The 27000-nt window shown below is 38.2% G+C and overlaps 2 protein-coding genes across 4 annotated transcripts in view; one reads left to right on the top strand and one right to left on the bottom strand.

The window, feature by feature from the left end:
- The window catches only part of zgc:55943 (uncharacterized protein LOC406337 homolog), a 25672-nt gene extending 16595 nt beyond the window's left edge, over nt 1–9077 (bottom strand). Inside the window, exons 1-4 of one of the 2 annotated variants that reach the window (XM_062069279.1) lie at nt 8571–9077; nt 8173–8460; nt 7866–8013; nt 21–103 (exon numbers count right to left, since the gene is read on the bottom strand). In XM_062069279.1, coding sequence (XP_061925263.1) covers nt 21–103; nt 7866–7956 — 174 coding nt within the window. In that variant the 5' untranslated portion in view covers nt 7957–8013; nt 8173–8460; nt 8571–9077. The remainder of the gene's footprint in view (nt 1–20; nt 104–7865; nt 8014–8172; nt 8461–8570) is intronic. The other variant, XM_062069278.1, reaches the window with a different exon arrangement.
- sec22ba (SEC22 homolog B, vesicle trafficking protein a) lies at nt 8914–27000 on the top strand. 2 transcript variants are annotated; one of them, XM_062069273.1, is made up of 5 exons: nt 8914–9139; nt 18781–18890; nt 18954–19114; nt 19209–19355; nt 26505–27000. In XM_062069273.1, exons 1-5 carry the CDS (start codon nt 9065–9067, stop codon nt 26657–26659), a joined length of 648 nt encoding a protein of 215 aa, XP_061925257.1. In that variant the 5' UTR covers nt 8914–9064; the 3' UTR covers nt 26660–27000. The 2 variants fall into 2 exon arrangements, with proteins under 2 accessions (XP_061925257.1, XP_061925259.1); XM_062069275.1 differs by having other exon boundaries at nt 9123–9148.

The raw sequence follows: 27000 nt of genomic DNA, 5'->3' as shown, positions 1-27000 counted from the left end.
ATGAAGAAATAGTCACACACCTGGCTTTCCTGGCCCTCCACTCCTCCTCCCTCGTCCCCGCTGATGTACTTGACTTTCTCCACTCCTTTCATCTTGTACTCATCTATGACAGAGTGGGAGACAAAAGAGTTAGAGGAGCGCACATCTTTTTTCGTTGTGGTGGAAATTCACTCTGGCATCGCCCGGCAGCCCACTCGCTGTTGGCTAACATGCAGTTCTCACAGTTCAACACTTGGCCAAGTAATTATGTGCTTGGTTTCTCACACAGCGTCCTCCTCTTACAATGGTCGGCCAGCAGCTCGCACACGAGGTGTCAGACTGATTCTCGTCTCGCCATGTTTTGTCTCATACATCCTTCCGAGAGTGAGGAACTAAAATATTAATAACCCAGCAGGCAGAATACATTGATACAACGTTGATTATACATACATGTCCTTTAAAACTCACTTCTAAACAACGTTACAAAATAGTTGTATTTGTAAGACAACGTTGATGTCTAACGTTGGATCCACGTTATTGGTTGGGAAATTTGGTCATTTACCAACGGTCAAACCTGACATTGAATGAACGTCGTCAAAAAGGGTGTCTTGTGCATGCTGGGAGCATGGAAATGGCAAACTACTGTGGCAAATGTAAATCTTTCCTTGCCGTGTGCAGTCTGAACGTCGTCATTAACCTGACCTGCTGCCAGGGCGTAAACACCATGTAATTTTATAGCAAGGGTGTCCGAAGTTTTCAGTTATTTTTACTTTTTTTTGTTAAGTACATAACTCCACATATGTTCATTCATAGTTTTGATGCCTTCAGTGACAATCTACGATGTAAATAGTCATGAAAATAAAGAAAACGCATTGAATGAGAAGGTGTGTCCAAACTTTTGGCCTTTATATATATATATGTGTATATATATATATATATATATATATATATATTTGTATGTTAATATACTAGTGCTGTCAAACGATTAAATATTTAATCGCATTTTGGTCATAGTTAAGTCAAAATTAATCCCAGATGTATATCATTTTTCATCACTAATAAGTGTACCCTAGACAAATAATTTTCAAGTTTTAACACCATGAACAGACAAATAATTGGCTTTAAACAAATGTGTTTTAAACATTATGCTTTTTTCAACACAAAAAGGACAAACATGATTTAATGACAATTTAAAAAAAAAAAATTGCCTACTGTGTGTTGGTGTCTTGCCAGATTTTGGATTTTGTAGAAATACTGAATTTATATTCCTGCTTTAGGAGCACTTGCATTCAGAGGAGGAGCTACACTTCCATTTTTAGTTAACAGTTTCACACATAAATAACACAAAATGCGGATTGTTATTATCATGCTTTCATTGTCAAAGATGGTTTTGTATTATCCACCCATCTAATTTCTACTGCTTGTCTATTTTGGGTTCATGGGGGGCTGGAGCCTATCCCAGCTGTAATATTTCTACCTGAATAAATACTTATGATATGCTGTATATTACATGTTGTTCCAAGTTAATGGTCTTCATATTGCTGCATGGCAATGTTTTAACCTTCTCTATTAATTAATAAAATGTAATATTCAGCCTGCTGATCATTTTGTAATTGAGGACTCGACCAGAACATTTTATAAGTGAATGTACACAATATTTCAGATTTTTTTTCCAAAAGTATTAAAGTACAAATGAAAGTGAAGCAAAAACTGTACATTACATTACAAAAAAATGCAAGGAACTGAGCTGATTATGATAATTGTTGATAGTTAAAATGCAAAGCAAATGTATTCTTATACAGTAGGCTTTTTATCATAATGTAAAACATTTTTATTTTGTAAATGTAGTTCAACCGGATGTATAGCGTAGCGCTTTTATTTTGAAGCCAGAAAAGTGTGTGATTGGTTTGAGAAAGTGTCGTGACATGTTTTGATGTTGGATTGACTGCAATAAAAAAAAAAGTCTCCTTTCCACTTCCAACCGACAGTCTTTCATTTCTGTTGAACTTTTATGTCATCTGACTTACTAAATCAGTCACAGTATCAATCTAAATGTTATGGTATGACTGCACCTTAACCATAATCTGTACACGGAAGTGAAGCACCACCCACCTGAACGACGCGTGAAGCAGGCGTTCGCTGCAGAGAAGTCGCCTCTTCTCATGACAAAAGAGAGTCCTTTTAACCTGATATTTCCATAATTAGACGACTTTCCTTTGTCCATATCTCCTCGCTTGTGGACACAACTCATTAAATGTGTTTTCTTTATTTTCATGACTATTTACATTGTAGATTGTCACTGAAGGCATCAAAACTATGAATGAACACGTGGAGTTATGTACTTAACAAAAAAAGGTGAACTAACTGAAATCATGTTTTGTATTCGAGTTTCTTCAAAATAGCCACCCCTTTGCTCTGACTACTGCTTTGCACACTCTTGGCATTCTCTCGATGAGCTTCAAGAGGTAGTCACCTGAAATGGTTTTTACTTCACAGGTGACAGATGCCTTCAGTGACAATCTACAATGTAAATAGTCGTGAAAATAAAGAAAACACATTGAAATAAGTTGTGTCCAAACTTTTGGCCTGTACTGTGTATATGTACACATATACTGTATACAAATATATATATATATATATATATATATATATATATATATATATATATATAAATGCATATACAGTCGCGATCAAAAGTTTACATACATTTTTAAAGAACATAATGTCATGGCTGTCTTGAGTTTCCAATAGTTTCTACAACTCTTATTTTTTGTGATAGAGTGATTGGAGCACATACTTATTGGTCACAAAAAACATTCATGAAGTTTGGTTCTTCTATGAATTTATTATGGGTCTACTGAAAATGTGAGCAAATGTGCTGGGTCAAAAGTATACATACAGCAATGTTAATATTTGCTTACATGTCCCTTAGCAAGTTTCACTGCAATAAGGCGCTTTTGGTAGCCATCCACAAGCTTCTGGTTGAATTTTTGACCACTCCTCTTGACAAAATCGGTGCAGTTCAGCTAAAAGTGTCGGTTTTCTGACATGGACTTGTTTCTTCAGCATTGTCCACACGTTTAAGTCAGGACTTTGGGAAGGCCATTCTAAAACCTTAATTGTAGCCTGATTTAGCCATTCATTTACCACTTTTGACGTGTGTTTGGGGTCATTGTCCTGTTGCAACACCCAACTGCGCCCGAGACCCAACCTCAGGGCTGATGATTTTAGGTTGTCCTAAAGAATTTGGAGGTAATCCTCCTTTTTTATTGTCCCATTTAAAGCACCAGTTCCATTGGCAGCAAAACAGGCCCAGAGCATAATACTACCACCACCATGCTTGACGGTAGGGATGGTGTTCCTGGGATTAAAGGCCTCACCTGTTCTCCTCCAAACATATTGCTGGGTATTGTGGCCAAACAGCTAAAAAAAAATTTCATCTGACCACAGAACTTTCCTCCAGAAGGTCTTATCTTTGTCCATGTGATGTCAGATGAAATACAAATTTAGCTGTTTGGCCACAATACCCTGCAATATGTTTGGAGGAGAAAAGATGAGGCCTTTAATCCCAGGAACACCATTCCCACTGTCAAGCATGGTGGTGGTAGTATTATGCTCTGGGCCTGTGAACGTGTGGACAATGCTGAAGAAACAAGTCAATGTCAGAAAACCAACACATTTAGCTGAACTGCACCAATTTTGTCAAGAGGATGGCTACCAAAAGCGCCTTATTGCAGTGAAACTTGCCATGGGACATGTAACCAAATATTAACATTGCTGTATGTATACTTTTGAGCCAGCAGATTTGGTCACATTTTCAGTAGACCCATAATAAATTCATGAATGTTTTTTGGGACCAATAAGTATGTGCTCCAATCACACTATCACAAAAAAATAAGAGTTGTAGAAATGATTGGAAACTCAAGACAGCCATGACATTATGTTCTTTACAAGTGTATGTAAACTTTTGATCGCGACTGTATATGTATGTATACAATACATATATATGTGTAAAGTTTGGGGTCACCCAAACAATTTTGTGGAATAGCCTTCATTTCTAAGAACAAGAATAGACTGTCGAGTTTCAGATGAAAGTTCTCTTTTTCTGGCCATTTTGAGCGTTTAATTGACCCCACAAATGTGATGCTCCAAAAACTCAATCTGCTTAAAGGAAGGTCAGTTTTGTAACTTCTGTAACGAGCTAAACTGTTTTCAGATGTGTGAACATGATTGCACAAGGGTTTTCTAATCATCAATTAGCCTTCTGAGCCAATGAGCAAACACATTGTACCATTAGAACACTGGAGTGATAGTTGCTGGAAATGGGCCTCTATACACCTATTGCACCAAAAAGCAGACATTTTCAGCTAGAATAGTCATTTACCACATTAGCAATGTATAGAGTGTATTTCTTTAAAGTTAAGACTAGTTTAAAGTTATCTTCATTGAAAAGTACAGTGCTTTTCCTTCAAAAATAAGGACATTTCAATATGACCCCAAACTTTTGAACGGTAGTGTATATATATATATATATATATATATATATATATATAAATTAGGGATGTCCGATAATGGCTTTTTTGCCGATATCCGATATTCCGATATTGTCCAACTCTTAATTACCGATACCGATATCAACCGATACCGATATATACAGTCGTGGAATTAACACATTATTATGCCTAATTTGGACAACCAGGTATGGTGAAGATAAGGTCCTTTTTTTTTTAAATTAATAAAATAAAATAAGATAAATAAATTAAAAACATTTTCTTGAATAAAAAATAAAGTAAAACAATATAAAAACAGTTACATAGAAACTAGTAATTAATGAAAATTTGTAAAATTAACTGTTAAAGGTTAGTACTATTAGTGGACCAGCAGCACGCACAATCATGTGTGCTTACGGACAGTATCCCTTGCAGACTGTATTGATGTATATTGATATATAATGTAGGAACCAGAATATTAATAATAGAAAGAAACAACCCTTTTGTGTGAATGAGTGTAAATGGGGAGGGAGGTTGTTTGGGTTGGTGCACTAATTGTAAGTGTATCTTGTGTTTTTTATGTTGATTTAATAAAATAAAAAAATAAAAAAACCGATACCGATTAAAAAAAACCCAATACCGATCATTTACGATATTACATTTTAAAGCATTTATCGACATCTCTAATAAAAATGTTGTGTAATTTTTACATTCAATTTCACTTTCATAATCACTGAGCTGTGGGTCACCATAGCTGCTGGCAGAGGTCGTTGACAAGTTTAGTCACAGGGTTTAAAAGTGAATGCTCTGTGTGGCCCAGCCTCACCCTGACTCTGCCTTTAGCGGCTCCCAGGTAAATTGAGTTTGATCTCTCTTTTTCCCACCAGTCACACACTTCCTGCCTTCACAACAATAGCGCTGCGCCTAACATCTGGTCCAAATTATGATCCTGGAAAATGTCTTACACTTCATTAAACGTTGATTAACCTTAATAACGCTCACCCTTAAAGCGTCGGGATCCGTGATATTCAAAGCGTTAATGTGCTAAATTAGCATTTTTGTTATGTGGAGGGACCTCGATGACTTGGGCAGAGGTGGGTAGTAACGTGCTATTTGAGTAACTTTTGGGATAAATTGTACTTCTAAGAGTAGTTTTAATGCAACATACTTTTACTTTTACTTGAGTATATTTATAGAGAAGAAACACTACTTTTACTCTGCTCCATTTATCTACATTCAGCTCGCTACTCGCTACTGATTTTTATCGATCTGTTAACGCACGCTTTGTTTGTTTTGGTTCGTCAGACATACCTTCAAAGTAGGATCTATCGCATGCCTGCGTTTCACCAATCAAATACAGTCACTGGTGACGTTTGACTCCGTTTCACCAATCAAACAGAGCCAGGCATAAAGTTTCAGCGGCAAAACAACAACAAGCTTAAGCTTACATGAACTCAACATCAAATTTGAGGAAGCACATGGCGGTAAGTAACGTTAATAGATATTGTGGCTGTCACTGTAGGCTGATGTTAGCTTCCCTGCTATGAATCACTGTCAAATGTACATCGTGTGGGGACATTTATTAACGCACTGCAGCCTCATAGACAAACAAGACACACACACACGCACAGTCGCACACACACACACACATGCATAGAAACACCAATCAGAAGTGCACAGTGTGTTCCCAGGTGCAGCCCACACCTATCAGTTTATGGTTTGCATAAAGGCTAACTTGTTATTTTCCTTTGTAATCTCTCCCTACTGAGCCTATGGTGCTGTTAAGTTATTGTGGCTCAATTTGCCTTAATTTTTGTTATGTTAATGTCTTATTATTTAATATATATTATTGTTTTAGTTGCTTAAGAGATATTCCTGGCTCTGAATTTGCTCATTGCTATTTTTATGTTTTTGTGCATAATTTAATAATAATAATAATAATGGATTTTATATTTGTTGCCGTCGTCATTGAAGGCCTACTGAAACCCACTACTACCGACCACGCAGTCTGATAGTTTATATATCAATGATGAAATCTTAACATTGCAACACATGCCAATACGGCCGGGTTAGATTAGTAAAGTGCAATTTTAAATTTCCTGCGAAATATCCTGCTGAAAACGTCTCGTATGATGACATTTGCGCGTGACGTCACGGATTGTAGCGGACATTTTGGGACACCATTGTGGCCAGCTATTAAGTCGTCTGTTTTCAGTGCAAAATTCCACAGTATTCTGGACATCTGTGTTGGTGAATCTTTTGCAATTTGTTTAATGAACAATGGAGACTGCAAAGAAGAAAGCTGTAGGTGGGAAGCGGTGTATTAGCGGCCAGCTGCAGCAACACAAACACGTAGCCGGTGTTTCATTGTTTACATTCCCGAAAGATGACAGTCAAGCTTTACCATTGGCCTGTGGAGAACTGGGACAACAGAGACTCTTACCAGGAGGACTTTGAGTTGGTTACGCGGTACCGTGAGTACGCAGCTGCGGCTTCCAAACATTTGATCGCTTGCCCGTACGTGCGTGCCGCTATGTGCATGTCATGTACGTAACTTTGGGGAAATATATGTGCTGTACGAACTTTGGGGAGGTGAACGGTACTTTGGGCTGTGGGATTGAGTGTGTTGTGCGGGTGTTTGATTTGTATTGGCGGGTTATATGGACGGGAGGGGGGAGGTGTTTGTTATGCGGGATTAATTTGTGGCATATTAAATATAAGCCTGGTTGTGTTGTGGCTAATAGAGTATATATATGTCTTGTGTTTATTTACTGTTTTAGTCATTCCCAGCTGAATATCAGGTCCCACCCGCCTCTCACAGCATCTTCCCTATCTGAATCGCTTCCACTGCCCTCTAGTCCTTCACTCTCACTTTCCTCATCCACGAATCATTCATCCTCGCTCAAATTAATGGGGAAATCGTCGCTTTCTCGGTCCGAATCGCTCTCGCTGCTGGTGGCCATGATTGTAAACAATGTGCACATGTGAGGCGCTCCACAACCTGTGACGTCACGCTACTTCCGGTACAGGCAAGGCTTTTTTTATCAGCGACCAAAAGTTGCAAACTTTATCGTCGATGTTCTCTACTAAATCCTTTCAGCAAAAATATGGCAATATCGTGAAATGATCAAGTATGACACATAGAATGGACCTGCTATCCCCGTTTAAATAAGAAAATCGCATTTCAGTAGGCCTTTAAACGAACAGGTTACTCATCAGTTACTCAGTACTTGAGTAGTTATTTCACAACAAACTTTTTCCTTTAATCAAGTAAATATTTGGGTGACTACTCCTTACTTTTACTTGAGTAATACATCTCTAAAGTAACAGTACTCTTACTTGAGTACAATTTCTGGCTACTCGATGCGCCACCTCGTATGTCATTCGTCAACTGACCAGAAAAAAGGTCTCCGTTGCTGTGGGCTTTGCTCTGGTCCTCCTCACTGGTGGGTACTGCAGACACCTGCTTGGCGGAGGTGCAGCCCATCTCCTCCTCCTCCTCCTCAGCCTCTTTCCTCCTCACTCCCGAGCATCACAGTCGAGTCTGGAAGGGAAGAGCGTGTTAGAGACAACCGCAGACTCTTGAAGACCCTCTGGAAATCCAGACTAATCCCCTTGGAACCACTCATTTCTAGTGATCAATTAGTCATGAAGCAGCCCCGCCCTCATGTCCATGACGTGACCACGGACACGCCGGTCTTACCAAAGAGTGTGCACGGTGGTGCCAGCTGCACCGCAACAATGGACCTTTTTTTTGCAGGCCTTTTCAGTCCGTGTGCGGGGATGCGCGGAGCTAAACTGCCAGTCATTGATTAGTGGATGTGGGGGCTTCTGTTGCACTCAAGGATTATTACTCCGGCAGTGCAGACGTGATCTTTAAAAGTGAGCTGCATCAAGTTGTTTTGCAGAATGATCGATCCCCCATGAGGAGGTTGGCCTAACGTTTTCATCACCACACACCCTTTCAGCGGAGCCTCCATCGTTGTAGCCGCTGAATACACAGAGGAGGGTTCGATTCCCTTTTAAAAACTAACATCAAAGGGGGGGAAAACATGCCGCGTTTAACAAAATCAGTTAAAGAAGCAAAAGGGGAACACTTACCTGTCATGTTTATCCATGTTTGAAAGTTCAGTCCTCAAGTTTCATCTCAGATGGGGTCTTAAACCGGCTTTGGACCCACGCAGACCGCATCTGCAGCTCGGAGGCAGCATCGGATGCAGTCCGTCTGCCAGCTGTCTGGTCGGACGGCGAGATGCTCGATAATCCCGCAGTCTTCCCGATAAAATTTAAAAAAAGACCAAATAGGAAATTAAACTATTCCAACCGGTTCACTCCGTTTCGCAAAACAACAGAAAACATCCACTCGGTTTTGTATTTGACATATTCCTAACATTACAGGACTGGAAAAATCCAGTACCGATTTGACGCCGGCTTTAGTTGCAACACGGATCTATTTAACCGGCGCACTGCTGCGCTCACTTCCGTCCACCTCATTCTTTCCGTATCAGCAAACTTGACAGAGAGAGGAAAAAACCAAAACAGTTTCTAAAGTAGTACGTCTCCGACTCAAAGTTGTATTTTGAGGCACCAGAAAGATGATTTTGCTCACAATGATCGCCCGAGTGGCCGACGGACTTCCGCTTGCCGCCTCCATGCAAGAGAATGACCAGGTATGAATGGTAAACTAGCTTTCTATGACAGACTCCTTTTAAGTTGTCACATATTTGGTGGTTGCTGGCCTAATGATGTATAAAACTACACTTTGATTCTGTGTGCTATATTACACGATTCGGCACATAAATACTGGGGACACAAACTGATTTCTACCAACAAACTACTGGAAATTAATGTTTAAAAACATGTTTTCACCACATAATACACCTATATGGAATGGACGTTGTATTCTGGTTAATAGAATATATATTATGTATATATATATATATATATATATATATATATATATATATATATATATATATATATATATATATATATATATATATATTAGGGCTGCAACAACTAATCGATTAAATCGATTATAAAAATAGTTGGCGATTAATTTAGTCATCGATTCGTTGGGTCTATGCTATGCGCATGCGCAGAAGCAATTTTTTTATTTTTTAAAATTATTTATAAACTGCAACATGTACAAACAGCTAAGAAACAATAATCAAAATAAGTATGGTGCCAGTATGCTGTTTTTAAAAAAAAAATTTAATACTGGAAAGGATAAATAAGGTAGTTTGTCTCTTTTATCGATTATTAATCGATTATCAAATTAATCGTTAGTTGCAGCTGTCACTCCAAATTTCTTCCCTCTACAAAAACCTTCCCTCCCCCATTTACTTCCGTGGTCATGTTTCCTCTTACGTCATTGACAGCGATCGATAGCACTTCGGCTTTGACTGCCCGTCGCTGGAAGGATACTTCATCTTTGACAGCTGCTGGAATCTGAAGAAATCGATTATTGTTTTTTTTTTTGTACAGGCGCGAAACAGGACAGTCGCGTGCTGGTTAAGGACCCCCGGCAACTTTGTGATTTTATTGGACGCAGCCCCGGAAGTAAATGGGGGAGGGAAGGTTTTTGTAGAGGGAAGAAATTTGGCGTGACACAGCCCTAATAAATATATATATATATATATATATATATATATATATATATATATATATATATATATATATATATATATATATATATATATATATATATATATATATATATATATATATGTACGTATGTGTGTGTGTAGGCTCCAGCGGAGGGACAAGGGGTGAAAATGGATGGATGGATGGATACATGTGTGTGTGTGTGTGTGCGTGTGTGTGTATATATATATACTCACGTGTGTATATATATATATATACACACACGTGTATATATATATCGTAATTTTCGGACTATAAGTCGCAGTTTTTTTCATAGTTTGGCCGTAGGTGCGACTTATACTCAGGAGCGACTTATGTGTGAAAGTATATACACATTACCGTAAAATATCAAATAATATTATTTAGCTCATTCATGTAAGAGACTAGACGTACAAGATTTCATGGGATTTAGCGATTAGGAGTGACAGATTGTTTGGTAAACGTATAGCATGTTCTATATGTTATAGTTATTTGAATGACTCTTACCATAATATGTTACGTTAACATACCAGGCACGTTCTCAGTTGGTTATTTATGCCTCATATAACGTACACTAGTGATGGGTTGATGAGGCCTCATGAAGCGTTTCGACACATTGCAAAACTGTATTGATACTGTGTCGATACTGTGTCACTAAATACTGACATCTGCTGGACATTAAAAATCCCTACAGGCAACCTATGGACCGACTCAACTGACACTGATATTATGACCCAGTATATACAATAATATAAACCAAGTCATTGTATTTCATTTAGGATTATTTCATATCTTCATTTAAATAAAAATATATTTTTTAGATACAGTCAAATAATGTGAACATTAGTGATGGGTCCGGCAACACCGATGCATCGGCGCATGCGTCGAGCTCATAGAGCGATACCCTGTGTCGGTGCGCGTATCGCTTTTAGAAAGTCACGTGACCAAACACGAGCTGTTTTGGTCACGTGACCGCTCATGAGCTGTTCTGGTCACGTGACCGCTCATGAACTGTATCACACTGACGCCTGCGCGCCAAACTGTGTTTATTAGGAAGCGGCGCAATGCGTGTTGTTGACGAACACCGTTAGGGCCGCTTGTTGTCACTGTCACTCAAAGTTGCATTTCAAAATTACACAGAATACATGTGTTTATTTTGTTTAGAATTCAGATGGGTTTGATTTGTTGCGCGGCATATATTGGCTGTGCGGCGCACGGTGTGCGCGGAGGACGCTTGAGCACTGCGCAATTGCACAGGCGCGCACCTTAGAGGGAATGTTGCTCACAGGGCACAGAGGAGGCGTCAGTGCGATACAGTTCGCGTATCGGTCACGTGACCAAAGCAGCTCATGATCGGTCACGTGACTTTCTAAAAGCGGTACGCGCACCGACACAGGGTTTCGCTCTATGAGCTCGACGCATGCGCCGATGCATCTGTGTGGACCCATCACTACTGTTACTAGAGAAGGTACAGGAATGACGGCGTGGCGAAGTTGGTAGCGTGGCTGTGCCAGCAATTGGTTACTGGGGTTCAATCCCCACCTTCTACCACCCTAGTCATGATACATGTTCACTAGTGATGGGTTGATGAGGCCTCATGAAGCGTTTCGACACATTGCAAAACTGTATTGATACTGTGTCGATACTGTGTCACTAAATACTGACATCTGCTGGACATTAAAAATCCCTACAGGCAACCTATGGACCGACTCAACTGACACTGATATTATGACCTAGTATATACAATAATATAAACCAAGTCATTGTATTTCATTTAGGATTATTTAATATATCTTCATTTAAATAAAAATATATTTTTTAGATACAGTCAAATAATGTGAACATGTATCATGACTAGGGTGGTAGAAGGTGGGGATTGAACCCCAGTAACCAATTGCTGGCACAGCCACGCTACCAACTTCGCCACGCCGTCATTCCTGTACCTTCTCTAGTAACAGTAGTGATGGGTCCACACAGATGCATCGGCGCATGCATCGAGCTCATAGAGCGAAACCCTGTGTCGGTGCGCGTACCGCTTTTAGAAAGTCACGTGACCGATCATGAGCTGCTTTGGTCACGTGACCGATACGCGAACTGTATCGCACTGACGCCTCCTCTGTGCCCTGTGAGCAACATTCCCTCTAAGGTGCGCGCCTGTGCAATTGCGCAGTGCTCAAGCGTCCTCCGCGCACACCGTGCGCCGCACAGCCAATATATGCCGCTGTGCAATATATACTCCAGTGCGACTTATATATGTTTTTTTCCTTCTTTATTATGCATTTTCGGCCGGTGCGACTTATACTCCGGAGCGACTTATACTCCGCAAAATACGGTATATACACGTGTGTATACAGTATATATATACCTGTATGTATATATATATGTATGTATGTATGTATGTATGTATGTATGTATGTATGTATGTATGTGTACATATATATATATATATATATATATATATATATATATATATATATATATATATATATATATATATACACACACACATGTATATACAGTACAGGCCAAAAGTTTGGACACACCTTTTCATTCAATGCGTTTTCTTTATTTTCATTACTATTTACTTATTGTAGATTGTCACTGAAGGCATCAAAACTGAATGAACACGTGTGGCGTTATGTACTTACCAAAAAAAAGGTGAAATAACTGAAAACATGTTTTATATTTTAGTTTCTTCAAAATAGCCACCCTTTGCTCTGATTACTGCTTTGCACACTCTTGGCATTCTCTTGATGAGCTTCAACTGACTACTATGAAGCTCTTAGGTTACCATATCTGAGTTATTGTGTAGAAATATAGGGAAATAACTCCAAAAGTACACTTCATTCATTAACCATGTTACAAAAAGATCACACAGACTACTAATACATAATGTTGGATACAGAGAACATACGAACCCTTTATTTTGTAAATCAAAAATATTACAATTCAATGATTTGGTGCATTTGCAAACAGCTAAAATTATCTACAACGCAAACTATAACCTACTACCCAAGAATGTACAACAATTCTTCTCAACTAAAGAACTATAACGTTCGATACAAAATTTAACTTATAACATTTAGCATATCAGTATGTGGAATACATTATGGAATGGATTAAGCAAAGAAGTCAAAAGTATATACAGTATATAATCCACTGTAAGAAACGGTTCAAAGTACAAAGAAGAATCCAGATAAACACCTTAAACATAATCTTACTCATTTTATAATGTGAACCATAAATTACTTAAAAATGTGTTTGTTATTTATGTATTTAATAATTGTTTACTTAATTGTTTACTTAGTAATTTGTGTATGTATTTATTTATTCATTGTTGTGTTACAGAATGAGTAGTAACAAATGTGTTTAGTAATTGCTGCGATACAAAAAGGGTTAGGATTGAAGAAGCTCTGCTTCCTCCTGCTCCTTTTTGGACACGCTGTGATGAGGTAACTGTAATCATGTGATAGATAGATAGATAGTACTTTATTGATTCCTTCAGTAAAATTAAAATTCCAGCAGCAGTGTACAGTGTGTGATGTATCATATTGTAATTGTATGCATGTTCGGAATAAAATAACACCATAACCAACATATCCTAAGAGTTTAAAGAGAAATAGGGGAAATGAGGACAATATATATTACTTATCTAATTCTTCCTAAAGTTCAAGAAATGTAATTTAAAATTATTAACGGAAAATAACCTACAAATTATTTTTTAAACAAAAAATTAAACAGTATGGTCAACTGTTATACCTGGAATGCTATAGAAAACATGAATAATTTATTTTTGAAATGTGATACTGTACATTTATTTTGGGAGGAGTACGGTAAAGAGATGACATTTGGCATATTTATGAAAGATGGCAACTAAGAAGTAATTATTGATATTATGCAAGCTACATTTTTCATACATAAAATTAGATTTCTTAAAATGATTTCAGATAATGTTACAGATAAGCCCATTTTTTGAATACATTTTATTTTTTTTATTTTAATCCGCAGGTGTCAAACTCAAGGATGTGGTCCGCCACTTCATTTTATGTGGCCCTCCAAAGACTGGAAATAATGTGCTTTATTAAAGTACATTCTGGCTAAATGTATTTGTTCTCTTAATTTTGACAGAAAAAAAAAACTTCATACGAGAGTTGGGAATCTTTGGGCACCTCACGATTTGATTCAACACGTATCTTGTAATATACACTACCGTTCAAAAGTTTGGGGTCACCAAGCAATTTTGTGGAATAGCCTTCATTTCTAAGAACAAGAATAGACTGTCGAGTTTCAGATAAAAGTTCTCTTTTTCTGGCCATTTTGAGCGTTTAATTAACCCCACAAATGTGATGCTCCAGAAACTCAATCTGCTCAAAGGAAGGTCAGTTTTGAAGCTTCTGTAACGAGCTAAACTGTTTTCAGATGTGTGAACATGATTGCACAAGGGTTTTCTAATCATCAATTAGCCTTCTGAGCCAATGAGCAAACACATTGTACCATTAGAACACTGGAGTGATAGTTTCTGGAAATGGGCCTCTATACACCTATGTAGATATTGCACCAAAAACCAGACATTTGCAGCTGGAATAGTCATTTACCACATTAGCAATGTATAGAGTGTATTTCTTTAAAGTTAAGACTAGTTTAAAGTTATCTTCATTGAAAAGTACAGTGCTTTTCCTTCAAAAATAAGGACATTTCAATGTGACCCCAAACTTTTGAACGGTAGTGTATTATTTGGTATATACATTTTACTGAAACCTTTTCAAAAGAAAAACTCCTCTAGGCTGTTGACATATGATTCATACGCACAATGTTGGCCTAAAAACGTATTTTTAAAAATGTGTTGTTTTTTTTTCTTTACAAAAAACCCAGAATGTTAACCTAATTAAAGAAAATAGAGCAAACCAAACTCCAACCCAATCCGAGCTTTAAAATACTTAGGGTAGAAATTTACAGAGCTATTGAGAAAACATAAAAATATCATACTAAAAAACGGAAAAACTACAATTTGCAAAACAACAGTTTCAATAATAACAATGATAGCAACAACATGTATTTAATGTTTTTAATCCAAAAAAATAATTCTTTAAAAAAAGAATACTTGGTCAAAAAAAATGATCGATTCTCGAAATGTTTTAATCGATTCAGAAGTAGAATAAATACAAATTGAGATTTAAATGGAAATTGATTTGTTTGAGCACCCCATATCTTGTAAACTTTATTATTATCTGTCATGCAACAAAATACTCCAAGCATTTTTTTGGGGGGGGAGGGGGGTGTTATCAAAAATAAATACATAAATATCTGCTTGTCACCTTGACTTACACTTTCAAAGCAAGTTATCCATCAAACTGTTGGTAAATGATAATAAACACAATTGCCTATGCAAACGAGGCTATTATACATTTATATTTATAAATATTTACCGTTACAAGCGGCCCTCCTGAGGGCAGCCATAACTAGAATGGGGCCCTCAATAAAAACAAGTTTGAGACCGCTGTTTTAATCTATGTTTTATCGCTTACTTGTATTTGAACCGATTTTGTTTGTATAAGAATGTTCATCTAGTGGGTATTTGAAAATATTTTAATGTATTGGAAGTGCTTTCATTTGTTTGTGCATTGTGAATATATATTGTCTGTGTGCAGCTGTTAAAAAAAATAAAAAAGGAAAAAAAAATACGAGGGGACAAAGTATGTTATGTTACATCAAAATTATGAAGTTTTGTCAGACCGGCACGTGTAGGGTTGGGTATCGTTTGATTTTGAACGATTCCGATTCCAATTCCGATTCTTTGTTTCGATTCCGATTCCTGACTATTCTCGATTCCGATTCTTTTAAGAGGCAGGGTCAAGAAAAAGTTTAGGATATTTTAAATGAGCTAGCGTCTAGAGCTAGCTACAGTCTTTCTGAATGAAATAGTCTGACATTCTAGCTAGCTACAGTCTTTCTGAATGAAATAGTCTGACATTCTCCATCAATTTTAATTCTATTAACTTTTTATGAACTTTACTATAAATTCCTCACAGGGCTGTTTTCAACTAGAATATAAATATGAAATCTATGAACTTGAATATAAATATTATAAATGATGAATACATTTTCCCAGGGGTACACTTTCCTCAAGAGAGCTTTATTTTTGAAAACCTCATGAAAACACATTTACACACAAGTGTATGATGCTGCAGGAAACCTCATGAAAACACATTTACACACACAAGTGTATGATGCTGCAGGTACTTAAAAATGTTACCGTGCTCCCACTGATGGGCTAACCTGGTGCAGAAAAGCAAATAAACAATAAGAAACAACTTGCAAAACCCAGTCCAGATTAGCAGCAGGTACAGTATAAAATCAGAGACAGTTCTTGTTTAGGAAAATGACCATATCCGCCTTCTCAGGCAGGATGCGTGAGCGTTCTGGACAGATAGTGTCTCCTGCTGTGGAAAATACACGTTCGCTGGGTGTGGAAGAAGCTTGAACGCATAAATATGAGAAAGCGAGATATGACAGCAAAGGATAAGTCTTTTGTTGGTTCCACCGGACCACCACCATGCAGCAGGGTCGTCAGACATAAGTATCGGTGGAACGTTCTGGTACATATGCAGCTCTCTCTCCACTCGTTTCTTGATGGACATGGAGCTCTGTTATTTCGCAGTTATTTCATTTTTTTTTGTAAAGTAAAGCCACACTTTCGACCGCCGACGCCCGCTATCCATGCTTGAGCTTGACTGACTCGCTCGGCTATGCTAACACTTCCGGCGGTGGGCTTCTTCTTTCGGTTCGGCGGACATATTTTTTTCCGGTCGGCGGACTGGTATCGAAAATAGGAATCGAAATTTAAACTTTTGAACGATTCCGGGAGAATCGGAAAGTTAGTACCGGTTCCAATCGATACTCGATACTCGATACCCAACCCTAGGCACGTGTTCCAATAAGTTTTGAGAACATCAGTTGCAGTGCTGTACATTTATTTAAATGAAAAGACCAAAAAAAATCCTCAAACTCCATATTTCCCTCTGTTGTGGCAAACAAATATATTCAAAAACCGTGAGACTCAATCATTCGTGTCAAACAAGCCACATTTATCCACACCAGTTCCCCAATGCAGCAGTCAGCCCACACTCTCTTAAAGGCACAGCACCCATTAGAAAACAATTACATTTTTCAGTCAAGCATCTTAAAAAAAAACTACCGTAATTTCCGGACTATAAGCCGCACCTGATTATAAGCCGCACCAGCTAAATTTAGGGGAAAATACAGATTGCTCCATATATAAGCTGCACCCGACTATAAGCCGCAGGGTTTTGATGTGTAATTACTAGAGATGTCCGATAATATCGGTCTGCCGATATTATCGGCCAATAAATGCGTTAAAATGTAATATCGGAAATTATCGGTATCGTTTTTTTTATTATCAGTATGGTTTTTTTTGTTTTTTGTTTTTTTTTATTAAATCCGCATAAAAAACACAAGATACACTTACAATTAGTGCACCAACCCAAAAAACCTCCCTCCCCCATTTACACTCATTCACACTCATTCACACAAAAGGGTTGTTTCTTTCTGTTATTAATATTGTGGTTCCTACATTATATATCAATATATATCAATACAGTCTGCAAGGGATACAGTCCGTAAGCACACATGATTGTGCGTGCTGCTGGTCCACTAATAGTACTAACCTTTAACAGTTAATTTTACAAATTTTCATTAATTACTAGTTTCTATGTAACTGTTTTTATATTGTTTTACTTTCTTTTTTATTCAAGAAAATGTTTTTAATTTATTTAACTTATTTTATTTGATTAATTTTTTTAAAAAGTACCTTATCTTCACCATACCTGGTTGTCCAAATTAGGCATAATAATGTGTTAATTCCACGACTGTATATATCGGTTGATATCGGTATCGGTTGATATCGGTATCGGTTGATATCGGTATCGGTAATTAAAAAGTTGCACAATATCGGCAAAAAGCCATTATCGGACATCCCTAGTAATTACCGTAGTATATAGGGGTTCCTGCTACCACGGAGGGGATTGTCGGGACAGAGATGACTGTTTGGGAACGCAAAGCGTCCCATTTATTAACAATAAATCTTTCAATCATTCAATCAAACTTTCACATCTTTGACATGGCGAACAGCATTCGTGCAGAGTACAAATAATACAACGGTGCAAAGTAATACAAAGTGCTCGCCTGTACGTTATCAAAATAACCAGCCTACCGGTATATGAAAAGTCAGTCTTTAATCATTGTGTTATCGTCTTCCTCCTGCGTACTAAAACCACCGAAATCCTCTTCGTCGGTGTCGGAGAAGAACAGGCCGTATATAAGCCGCACCGTTGTATAAGCCGCAGGGACCAGAACGAGGGGAAAAAGTAGCGGCTTATAGTCCGGAAATTACGGTAATCAAATACTGAATGGTAGGGATAATACTTATAATAATTCTAATGACAATAACAATAATGATTGAAAATGTAAATTTCCCTGAATTAATTCAGTAGTAAAAAATACATTTCATAACCAAAAATGGTGCCTACAGCTTAACTTTTGCTATGTTGTTTTGCTATGTTTTGCTATGATGTTATACCCCAGGATCGACTACTGCCATTTCAATATTTCTTTGTCGTATTAATTGCTATCAGCGCAATGTCTAAAATGTAAATTATATTGTTGACAGTCTGGAAGAGACTTCCAGCAGTACCAGAGCCAAGCCAAACAGCTGTGCCGTAAACTGAATGCTCAGAGTCCAGTGCGCTGCACAGTGGAAGCAAGGGACATGAGTTTTCAGTAAGTCTAGTATTGTTGTTTATTAACATATGTATGGTGTCAATCACTTTTTGTTTCTCTCAGTTATTTAATAGCAGAAGGTGTTTGCTACCTGTCCCTCTGTGAGCCTTCATTCCCCAAGAAAATTGTGTTTGCATACCTGGAGGACCTCCACAGTGAGTTCTTTGACCAGTATGGACGGAAAGTTCCAACAGTGACGAGGCCGTACTCCTTCATTGAGTTTGGTAAAAAATATATATATATATTCTCACTTTTCCCCAGAAAGAATGTGTATTGTTTCATGTATGTATGAATATATTATGTTTTTTTTTCTTCCAGATACATATATCCAGAAAACAAAAAAAACATACATTGACAGCAGGGCCAGGAGGAACTTGGGCAGTATCAACACAGAGCTACAGGATGTTCAGAAAATTATGGTGGCCAATATTGAGGAGGTTCTGCAACGAGGAGAAGCACTTTCTGGTAAATAAGATATATATTAGGGGTGTGGGAAAAAATCGATTCGGATTCGAATCGCGATTCTCATTTTAAAAAAAATTAATTTTTTTATTTATTTTTATTTTTACTTTAAAAAAAAAATTAAATTTTAATTTTTTTTAAATTAATCAATCCAACAAAACAATACACAGCAATACCATAACAATGCAATCCAATTCCAAAACAAAACCCGACCCAGCAACGCTCAGAACTGCAATAAACAGAGCAATTGAGAGGAGACACAAACACGACACAGAACAAACTAAAAGTAGTGAAACAAAAATGAATATTGTCAACAACAGTGTCAATATTAGTTACAATTTCAACATAGCAGTGATTAAAAATCCCTCATTGACATTATCATTAGACATTTATAAAAATAAAAATAAATGAACAATAGTGTCACAGTGGCTTACACTTGCATCGCATCTCATAAGCTTGACAACACACTGTGTCCAATATTTTCACAAAGATAAAATAAGTCATATTTTTGGTTCATTTAATAGTTAAAACAAATTTACATTATTGCAATCAGTTGATAAAACATTGTCCTTTACAATTATGAAAGCTTTTTACAAAAATCTACTACTTTGCTTGCATGTCAGCCGACTGGGGTAGATCCTGCTGAAGTCCTATGTATTGAATGAATAGAGAATCCTTTTGAATCGGGAAAATATCGTTTTTGAATCGAGAATCGCGTTGAATCGAAAAAAAAAAAAAAAAAAAGATTTTGAATCTAATCGTAACCCCAAGAATCGATATTGAATCGAATCGTGGGACACCCAAAGATTCACAGCCCTAATATATATACAGTATTTTATTTTTTTGTATGTTGTGTGATGTCCTGGTTACCACCTTTTTAATATAGCATTATATTTAATGGTGTCCCTATTACTGCCGTAAAGCTTTGCAACGCGCTACATTGTTCACATTACATCCTGAAGATCATCAGGTACAGTATAGAGTAACGAGATATAGACCATATAAATTATATGATATGATATATTTTCCAGACTATAGAGCGCGCAGGTAAATAAGCCTCAGCAACTAAATTTTTAGAAGAAAAAAATATTTTTCCATATCCATCCATCCATTTTCTATCGCTTGTCCCTTTTGGGGTCGCGGGGGATCGCTGGAGCCTATCTCAGCTACAATCGGGCGGAAGGCGGGGTACACCCTGGACAAGTTGCCACCTCATCGCAGGGCCAACACAGATAGACAGACAACATTCACACTCACACACTAGGGCCTATAATTAGCCGTAAATATATACATTGTGATATGTTTATTTACATATCGTATTTTTCGGACTGTAAGTCGCAGTTTTTTTCATAGTTTGGCCGGGGGTGCGACTTATACTCAGGAACGACTTATGTGTGAAATTATTAACACATTACTGTAAAATATCAAATAATCTTATTTAGCTCATTCACGTAAGAGACTAGACGTATAAGATTTCGTATAAGATATCGCCATATCGTAAACATTTTAGCCGTGTTCCACAAATTTAAGAGCAACAAGCGAACAGCCGCTTCCTCCCTAGCAGCTAATGCCACTGCACAGGGTGAACTTGCTTATAAGTCACTAATCCTTGCCTTCATGGTGGCAAGAAAGTTAAGTTTCTGTCAAGTAGCTAGCTAAAGTAGATGAACATGCAACACTACACCCATTAAGAGGATACAGTAAGCCTTGCTAACGCTAAAGCTACAACTCCTTAATAAGACGTGGGCAGATTAATACAAATATCAACAGTAACAATACCAAGTATAGTACCATTATACGTTTGATACTATAGGCATTAGACAATCACACAATTGTTTTTTGTTGTCTTTGTTCAATAAACAAGTCCCTGGACACAGTAGGACTTTAAAGTTCTACTGAAATGATTTTTTTTAATTTAAACGGGGATAGCAGATCTATTCTATGTGTCATACTTGATCATTTCGCGATATTGCCATATTTTTACTGAAAGGATTTAGTATAAAACAACGACGATAAAGATCGCAACTTTTGGTATCTGATAAAAAAAAAAGGCTTGCCCCTACCGGAAGTAGCGTGACGTAGTCAATTGAACATATCCACTAAGTTCCCTATTGTTTACAATGATGGCCGCCAGAAGTGAGAGAGATTCGGACCGAGAAAGCGACGATTTCCCCATTAATTTGAGCGAGGATGAAAGATTTGTGGATGAGGAAAATGCAAGTGAAGGACTAGTGGGGAGTGGAAGCGATTCAGATAGGGAAGATGCTGTGAGAGCCGGGGGTGACCTGATATTCAGCTGGGAATGACTACAACAGTAAATAAACACAAGACATATATAATAATAATAATAATAATAATAATACCTGGGATTTATATAGCGCTTTTCTAAGTACCCAAAGTCGCTTTACATTTTAAAAACCCATCATTCATTCACACCTGGTGGTGGTAAGCTACTTTCGTAGCCACAGCTGCCCTGGGGTAGACTGACGGAAGCGTGGCTGCCAATTTGCGCCTACGGCCCCTCCGACCACCACCTATCATTCATTCAACATTCATTCACCGGTGTGAGCGGCACCGGGGGCAAGGGTGAAGTGTCCTGCCCAAGGACACAACGGCATGGTAAGAGGCGGGGAGCGAACCTGCAACCCTCAGGTTTCTGACACGGGCGCTCTACCCACTACGCCATGCCGCCCCAATATATATATATACTCTATTAGCCACAACACAACCAGGCTCATATTTAATATGCTACAAATTAATCCCGCATAAAAACACCCAGGTGTTTGTTTTGCTAGCTCCTAGCTACTAGCTCGAGCGGGTTATATGGACGGCATCCCGTATATATAACCCGCCAATACAATTCAAACACCTGCACAACACACACAATCACTCAGCCCAAAGAACCGTTCACCTAACCCAAGGTTCATAAAGCTTATATATTTAACCAAAGTTACGTACATGACATGCACGTACGGGCAAGCAATCAAATGTTTGGAAGCGCGCGGGTGGGACCTGATATTCAGCTGGGAATGACTACAACAGTAAATAAAAACAAGACATATATATACTCTATTAGCCACAACACAACCAGGCTTATATTTAATATGCCACAAATTAATCCCGCATAACAAACACCTAGGTGTTTGTTATGCTAGCTCCTAGCTACTAGCTACTAGCTCGAGCTAGTTATAGCTCGAGCGGGTAATATGGACGGGATCCCGTATATATAACCCGCCAATACAATTCAAACACCTGCACAACACACACACTCACTCAGCCCAAAGGACCGTTCACCTAACCCAAGGTTCATAAAGCTTATATATTTAACCAAAGTTACGTACATGACATGCACGTACGGGCAAGCAATCAAATGTTTGGAAGCGCGCGGGTGGGACCTGATATTCAGCTGGGAATGACTACAACAGTAAATAAAAACAAGACATATATATACTCTATTAGCCACAACACAACCAGGCTTATATTTAATATGCCACAAATTAATCCCGCATAACAAACACCTAGGTGTTTGTTATGCTAGCTCCTAGCTACTAGCTACTAGCTCGAGCTAGTTATAGCTCGAGCGGGTAATATGGACGGGATCCCGTATATATAACCCGCCAATACAATTCAAACACCTGCACAACACACACACTCACTCAGCCCAAAGGACCGTTCACCTAACCCAAGGTTCATAAAGCTTATATATTTAACCAAAGTTATGTACATGACACGCACGTACGGGCAAGCGATCAAATGTTTGGAAGCGCGCGGGTGGGACCTGATATTCAGCTGGGAATGACTACAACAGTAAATAAACACAAGACATATATATACTCTATTAGCCACAACACAACCAGGCTTATATTTAATATGCCACAAATTAATCCTAGCTCCTAGCTCGAGCTAGTAAGCGATCAAATGTTTGGAAGCACAGCTACGTACTCACGGTATCGCGTCTGTGTATCCAAATCAAAGTCCTCCTGGTTAGAGTCTCTGTTGTCCGAGTTCTTCGATCTTGACTGCATCTTTCGGGAATGTAAACAAACACCGGCTGTGTTGTGTTGCTGACTTCCCTCGCAAAATATCCGCTTCGCACCGACAACTTTCTTCTTTGCTTGCTCAGCTTCTTTCTCCATAATGCAATGAACAAATTGCAACAGATTCACCAACACAGATGTCCAGAATACTGTGGAATAATGAGATGAAAACAGAGCTATTTCGTATTGGCTTCAATGGGGAAGCCATACCTCTGTTAAACTGGCTACGTCACGCGCATACGTCATCATACCGAGACGTTTTCAAGCGGAAGTTTGGCGGGAAATTTAAAATTGCACTTTATAAGTTAACCCGGCCGTATTGGCATGTGTTGCAATGTTAAGATTTCATCATTGATATATAAACTATCAGACTGCGTGGTCGGTAGCAGTGGGTTTCAGTAGGCCTTTAAGGGAACAATAGTAGTTTTTGCCTATGTTTACTTATTTTACACTATTGACTTAATTTTGCTCAAAAATTTGTATGTCAAAATATGAATATTTGATTGATATTTTTACACCCCAGTCATCCTGTTTTATCAATATAAAAAAAAATAAAAAATATTCAAGATCTTTGAATCATTGGTATCAGCATTGGTATGACAAAACTTCCCCGGTAAGTACTTAATTGGATCAATACCCAAATTTGGAGTATTGGTAAGTATCCAAACAACAGAAAAATAAGTGCTTATTGCATTTTAACAACAGTGTATATTGAACCATGTTACAACAGAGAGTGACTAGATATTAACAGTAAATTTGCAAGTAGAATAATAATTCATCCATTTCCTACCGCTTGTCCCTCTCAGGGTCGTAGTTTTGACAAAATAATACAACTGGAAATTACGCAATGTGTTACCGCATATGTCAGCAGCTAAATTAGGAGCTTGTGTAACCGGTCTTCAAATGCTTTTATTATGTATATGTCAAATTTTATATATATATATATACGGTATATAAGAAATTTGGCCGGGGGCCGAAAGCCACCGGCTTGGCAACGATATATACATATACATATAAACACATATATATATATACATACATACATACACACACACACACACACACACACCAGTGGCGTGCAGTGAGGTTATTGTCTGGTGAGGCACGTCTGCATCATCACAGTCAAATTTACAAACATATGAACCTGCAGTGCAGGTGTACCTAATGTTGTGTCCCTGCGGTCGTTCGCGGCTCCTGCAGCGCGAGCATTGTTGTTTTTGCACTTTTTGGCTTCTTGTTAAGTGACTTTTTTTGGGTGGATTCGGTCTTGCACGTGGAGGGTTTGGGTGTGGGCTTTGGTTGGTGTGGCCGCGGCGCTCCCGTCAGGCAGTGCATTCTGCGGCGGAGGTGCTTGGCACCAGGAGGCGGGGTTATGATATGAGCCTCACACAGTGTGTCTCCGCAGCAGATTTATGATCGCTCAGCACTAAAAATAAGTTACACACATACAGTTGTTGACAAAATACACTGTACATTATATACCTCAGCTAACTAAACTATGGAAATGTATAATATAATTCATATAGCAATACGGGCTCACTGCACAGCAGGCCAGCAGTTAGCCGAGTCGCAATCCATGGTGAGGCACAAATGCCTCAACTGGCTGCTGATCACCGCACCGTCTCTTCTCAGTATTTGAACGGCAAATGTGAAAATAAAAATAATCTAAAACTGGTGAAGTTAAATGGAAAATAACTTTAGTATAATCACTGGATACATATAACAATTTAATTAATTTTTTTTTCTTTTTACTTTTTTTTTCTTTCCATGATGGCAGGTGAGGCCGTGCCTCTAGTGACGGCACGCCACTGACACACACACACACATACACATACATGGTGCATGTCTTTGGAGATGGGAGGAAGCCGGAGTACCCGGGGGGAACCCACGCAGTCACAGGGAAAACATGCAAACTCCACACAGAAAGATCCCAAGTCCAGGATCGAACCCAGGACCTTCCTATTGTGAGGCACACGTACTAACCCCTGTGTCACCGTGCCGCCACTATATATATGTATGTGTGTACAGTATATAAACATATATATATATATATATATATATATATATATATATATATATGTATATAAACATATACATATATGTGTACAGTATATAAACATATATATATATATATGTATATAAACATATACATATATATATATGTTTATATACTGTACACACATACATATATATAGTGGCAGCACGGTGACACAGGGGTTAGTACGTGTGCCTCACAATAGGAAGGTCCTGGGTTCGATCCTGGACTTGGGATCTTTCTGTGTGGAGTTTGCATGTTCTCCCTGTGACTGCGTGGGTTCCCCCCGGGTACTCTGGCTTCCTCCCATCTCCAAAGACATGCACCATGTATGTATGTATATATATATATATATATATATATATATATATATATATATATATATATATATATATATATATATATATATATATATATATATATATATATATATATATATATATATATATATATACGTATGTGCGTGCGTATATATACACACATATATACGTGTATATATGTATATACACACACACACACACACACATCTGTATATATATATAGGTGTGTGTGTAGGTTATAGTGTTTCTTTATTCCAATCAATCAGAAATATCAAGCAGCTGAAATAAGCCAAACATAGAGAAGGTCATTTTTCCCATCATTAATTAAATGGGTGTGATTTTGAATTTTGTAGATTTTTTTTCTTCTTCTGCCTGACCAGGGAACGGTGTTTTGTTTTGGGTCATTCAAGTAATTGCTGTACTGTACATCTTTCAAATCACATTTGGTGGTCATTGACCTGAAATACTTACGTTATCCACATGATGGCGGCAAATCCACAGCAGCATTTAAAAATGTACTTGAATACACTCCACGGGTCAGACGCCTACTAAATTCATGATGCCGGCAGGGCGTAGTTTTGACATCCCTGTATTAGCGGTATTAATGCTAGCTGAGCAGTTTGCACTTTGGCGCCATTATAATGTTGGTTCTGCTGCTGCTGTGAGGTGCAATTTACTTGTTAATACATGCGGTCAAAGAGATTCACCTACTCCTTTTGTTGTTCATGCTCCCCTAACCATTCTTTTGATTGTCTTCCAGTTTTAGACACAAAAGCCAGCAACCTGTCCAGCCTGTCCAAGAAGTACGGCAGTGACGCAAAGTATCTCAACACCCGCTCCACGTACGCCAAACTGGCTGCCGGGGCGGTCTTCTTCATCACACTCATCATTTACGTGCGCTTCTGGTGGCTCTGATGGGACGCATCATGGGATTTCACAGCGGATCATGTCAACTGATTACCACTGTGCCTTAACAGGTGATGTGTGTGCATGCACGCGTTTCTACAAAGAGATTGTGCGATGGACGCTTGAGGATGAACTGAGCAGCTGGGTGGCATGATGGACGTGTGGCTGTGGAAGCAGGCTTGACTGTGTGGTGTGTTCAAGGAGTTGGGTGTTGACTCGTGTTTACATGTTTTCGGGAGATCGGTTTCACCACATGGAAGAAATTATCCAAGTTTAATGTCTTAAAAAATATACTTTAAAACTGTTTAAGGGTAATACTTGTCTTTTTGTGGATTAAATACTTATCAAAA

Source organism: Entelurus aequoreus, linkage group LG14 (genome assembly GCF_033978785.1).
Source record: "Entelurus aequoreus isolate RoL-2023_Sb linkage group LG14, RoL_Eaeq_v1.1, whole genome shotgun sequence".
In the NCBI taxonomy this organism is placed as follows: Eukaryota; Metazoa; Chordata; class Actinopteri; order Syngnathiformes; family Syngnathidae; genus Entelurus; species Entelurus aequoreus.
This window is presented reverse-complemented; position numbering and strand designations above follow the sequence as displayed.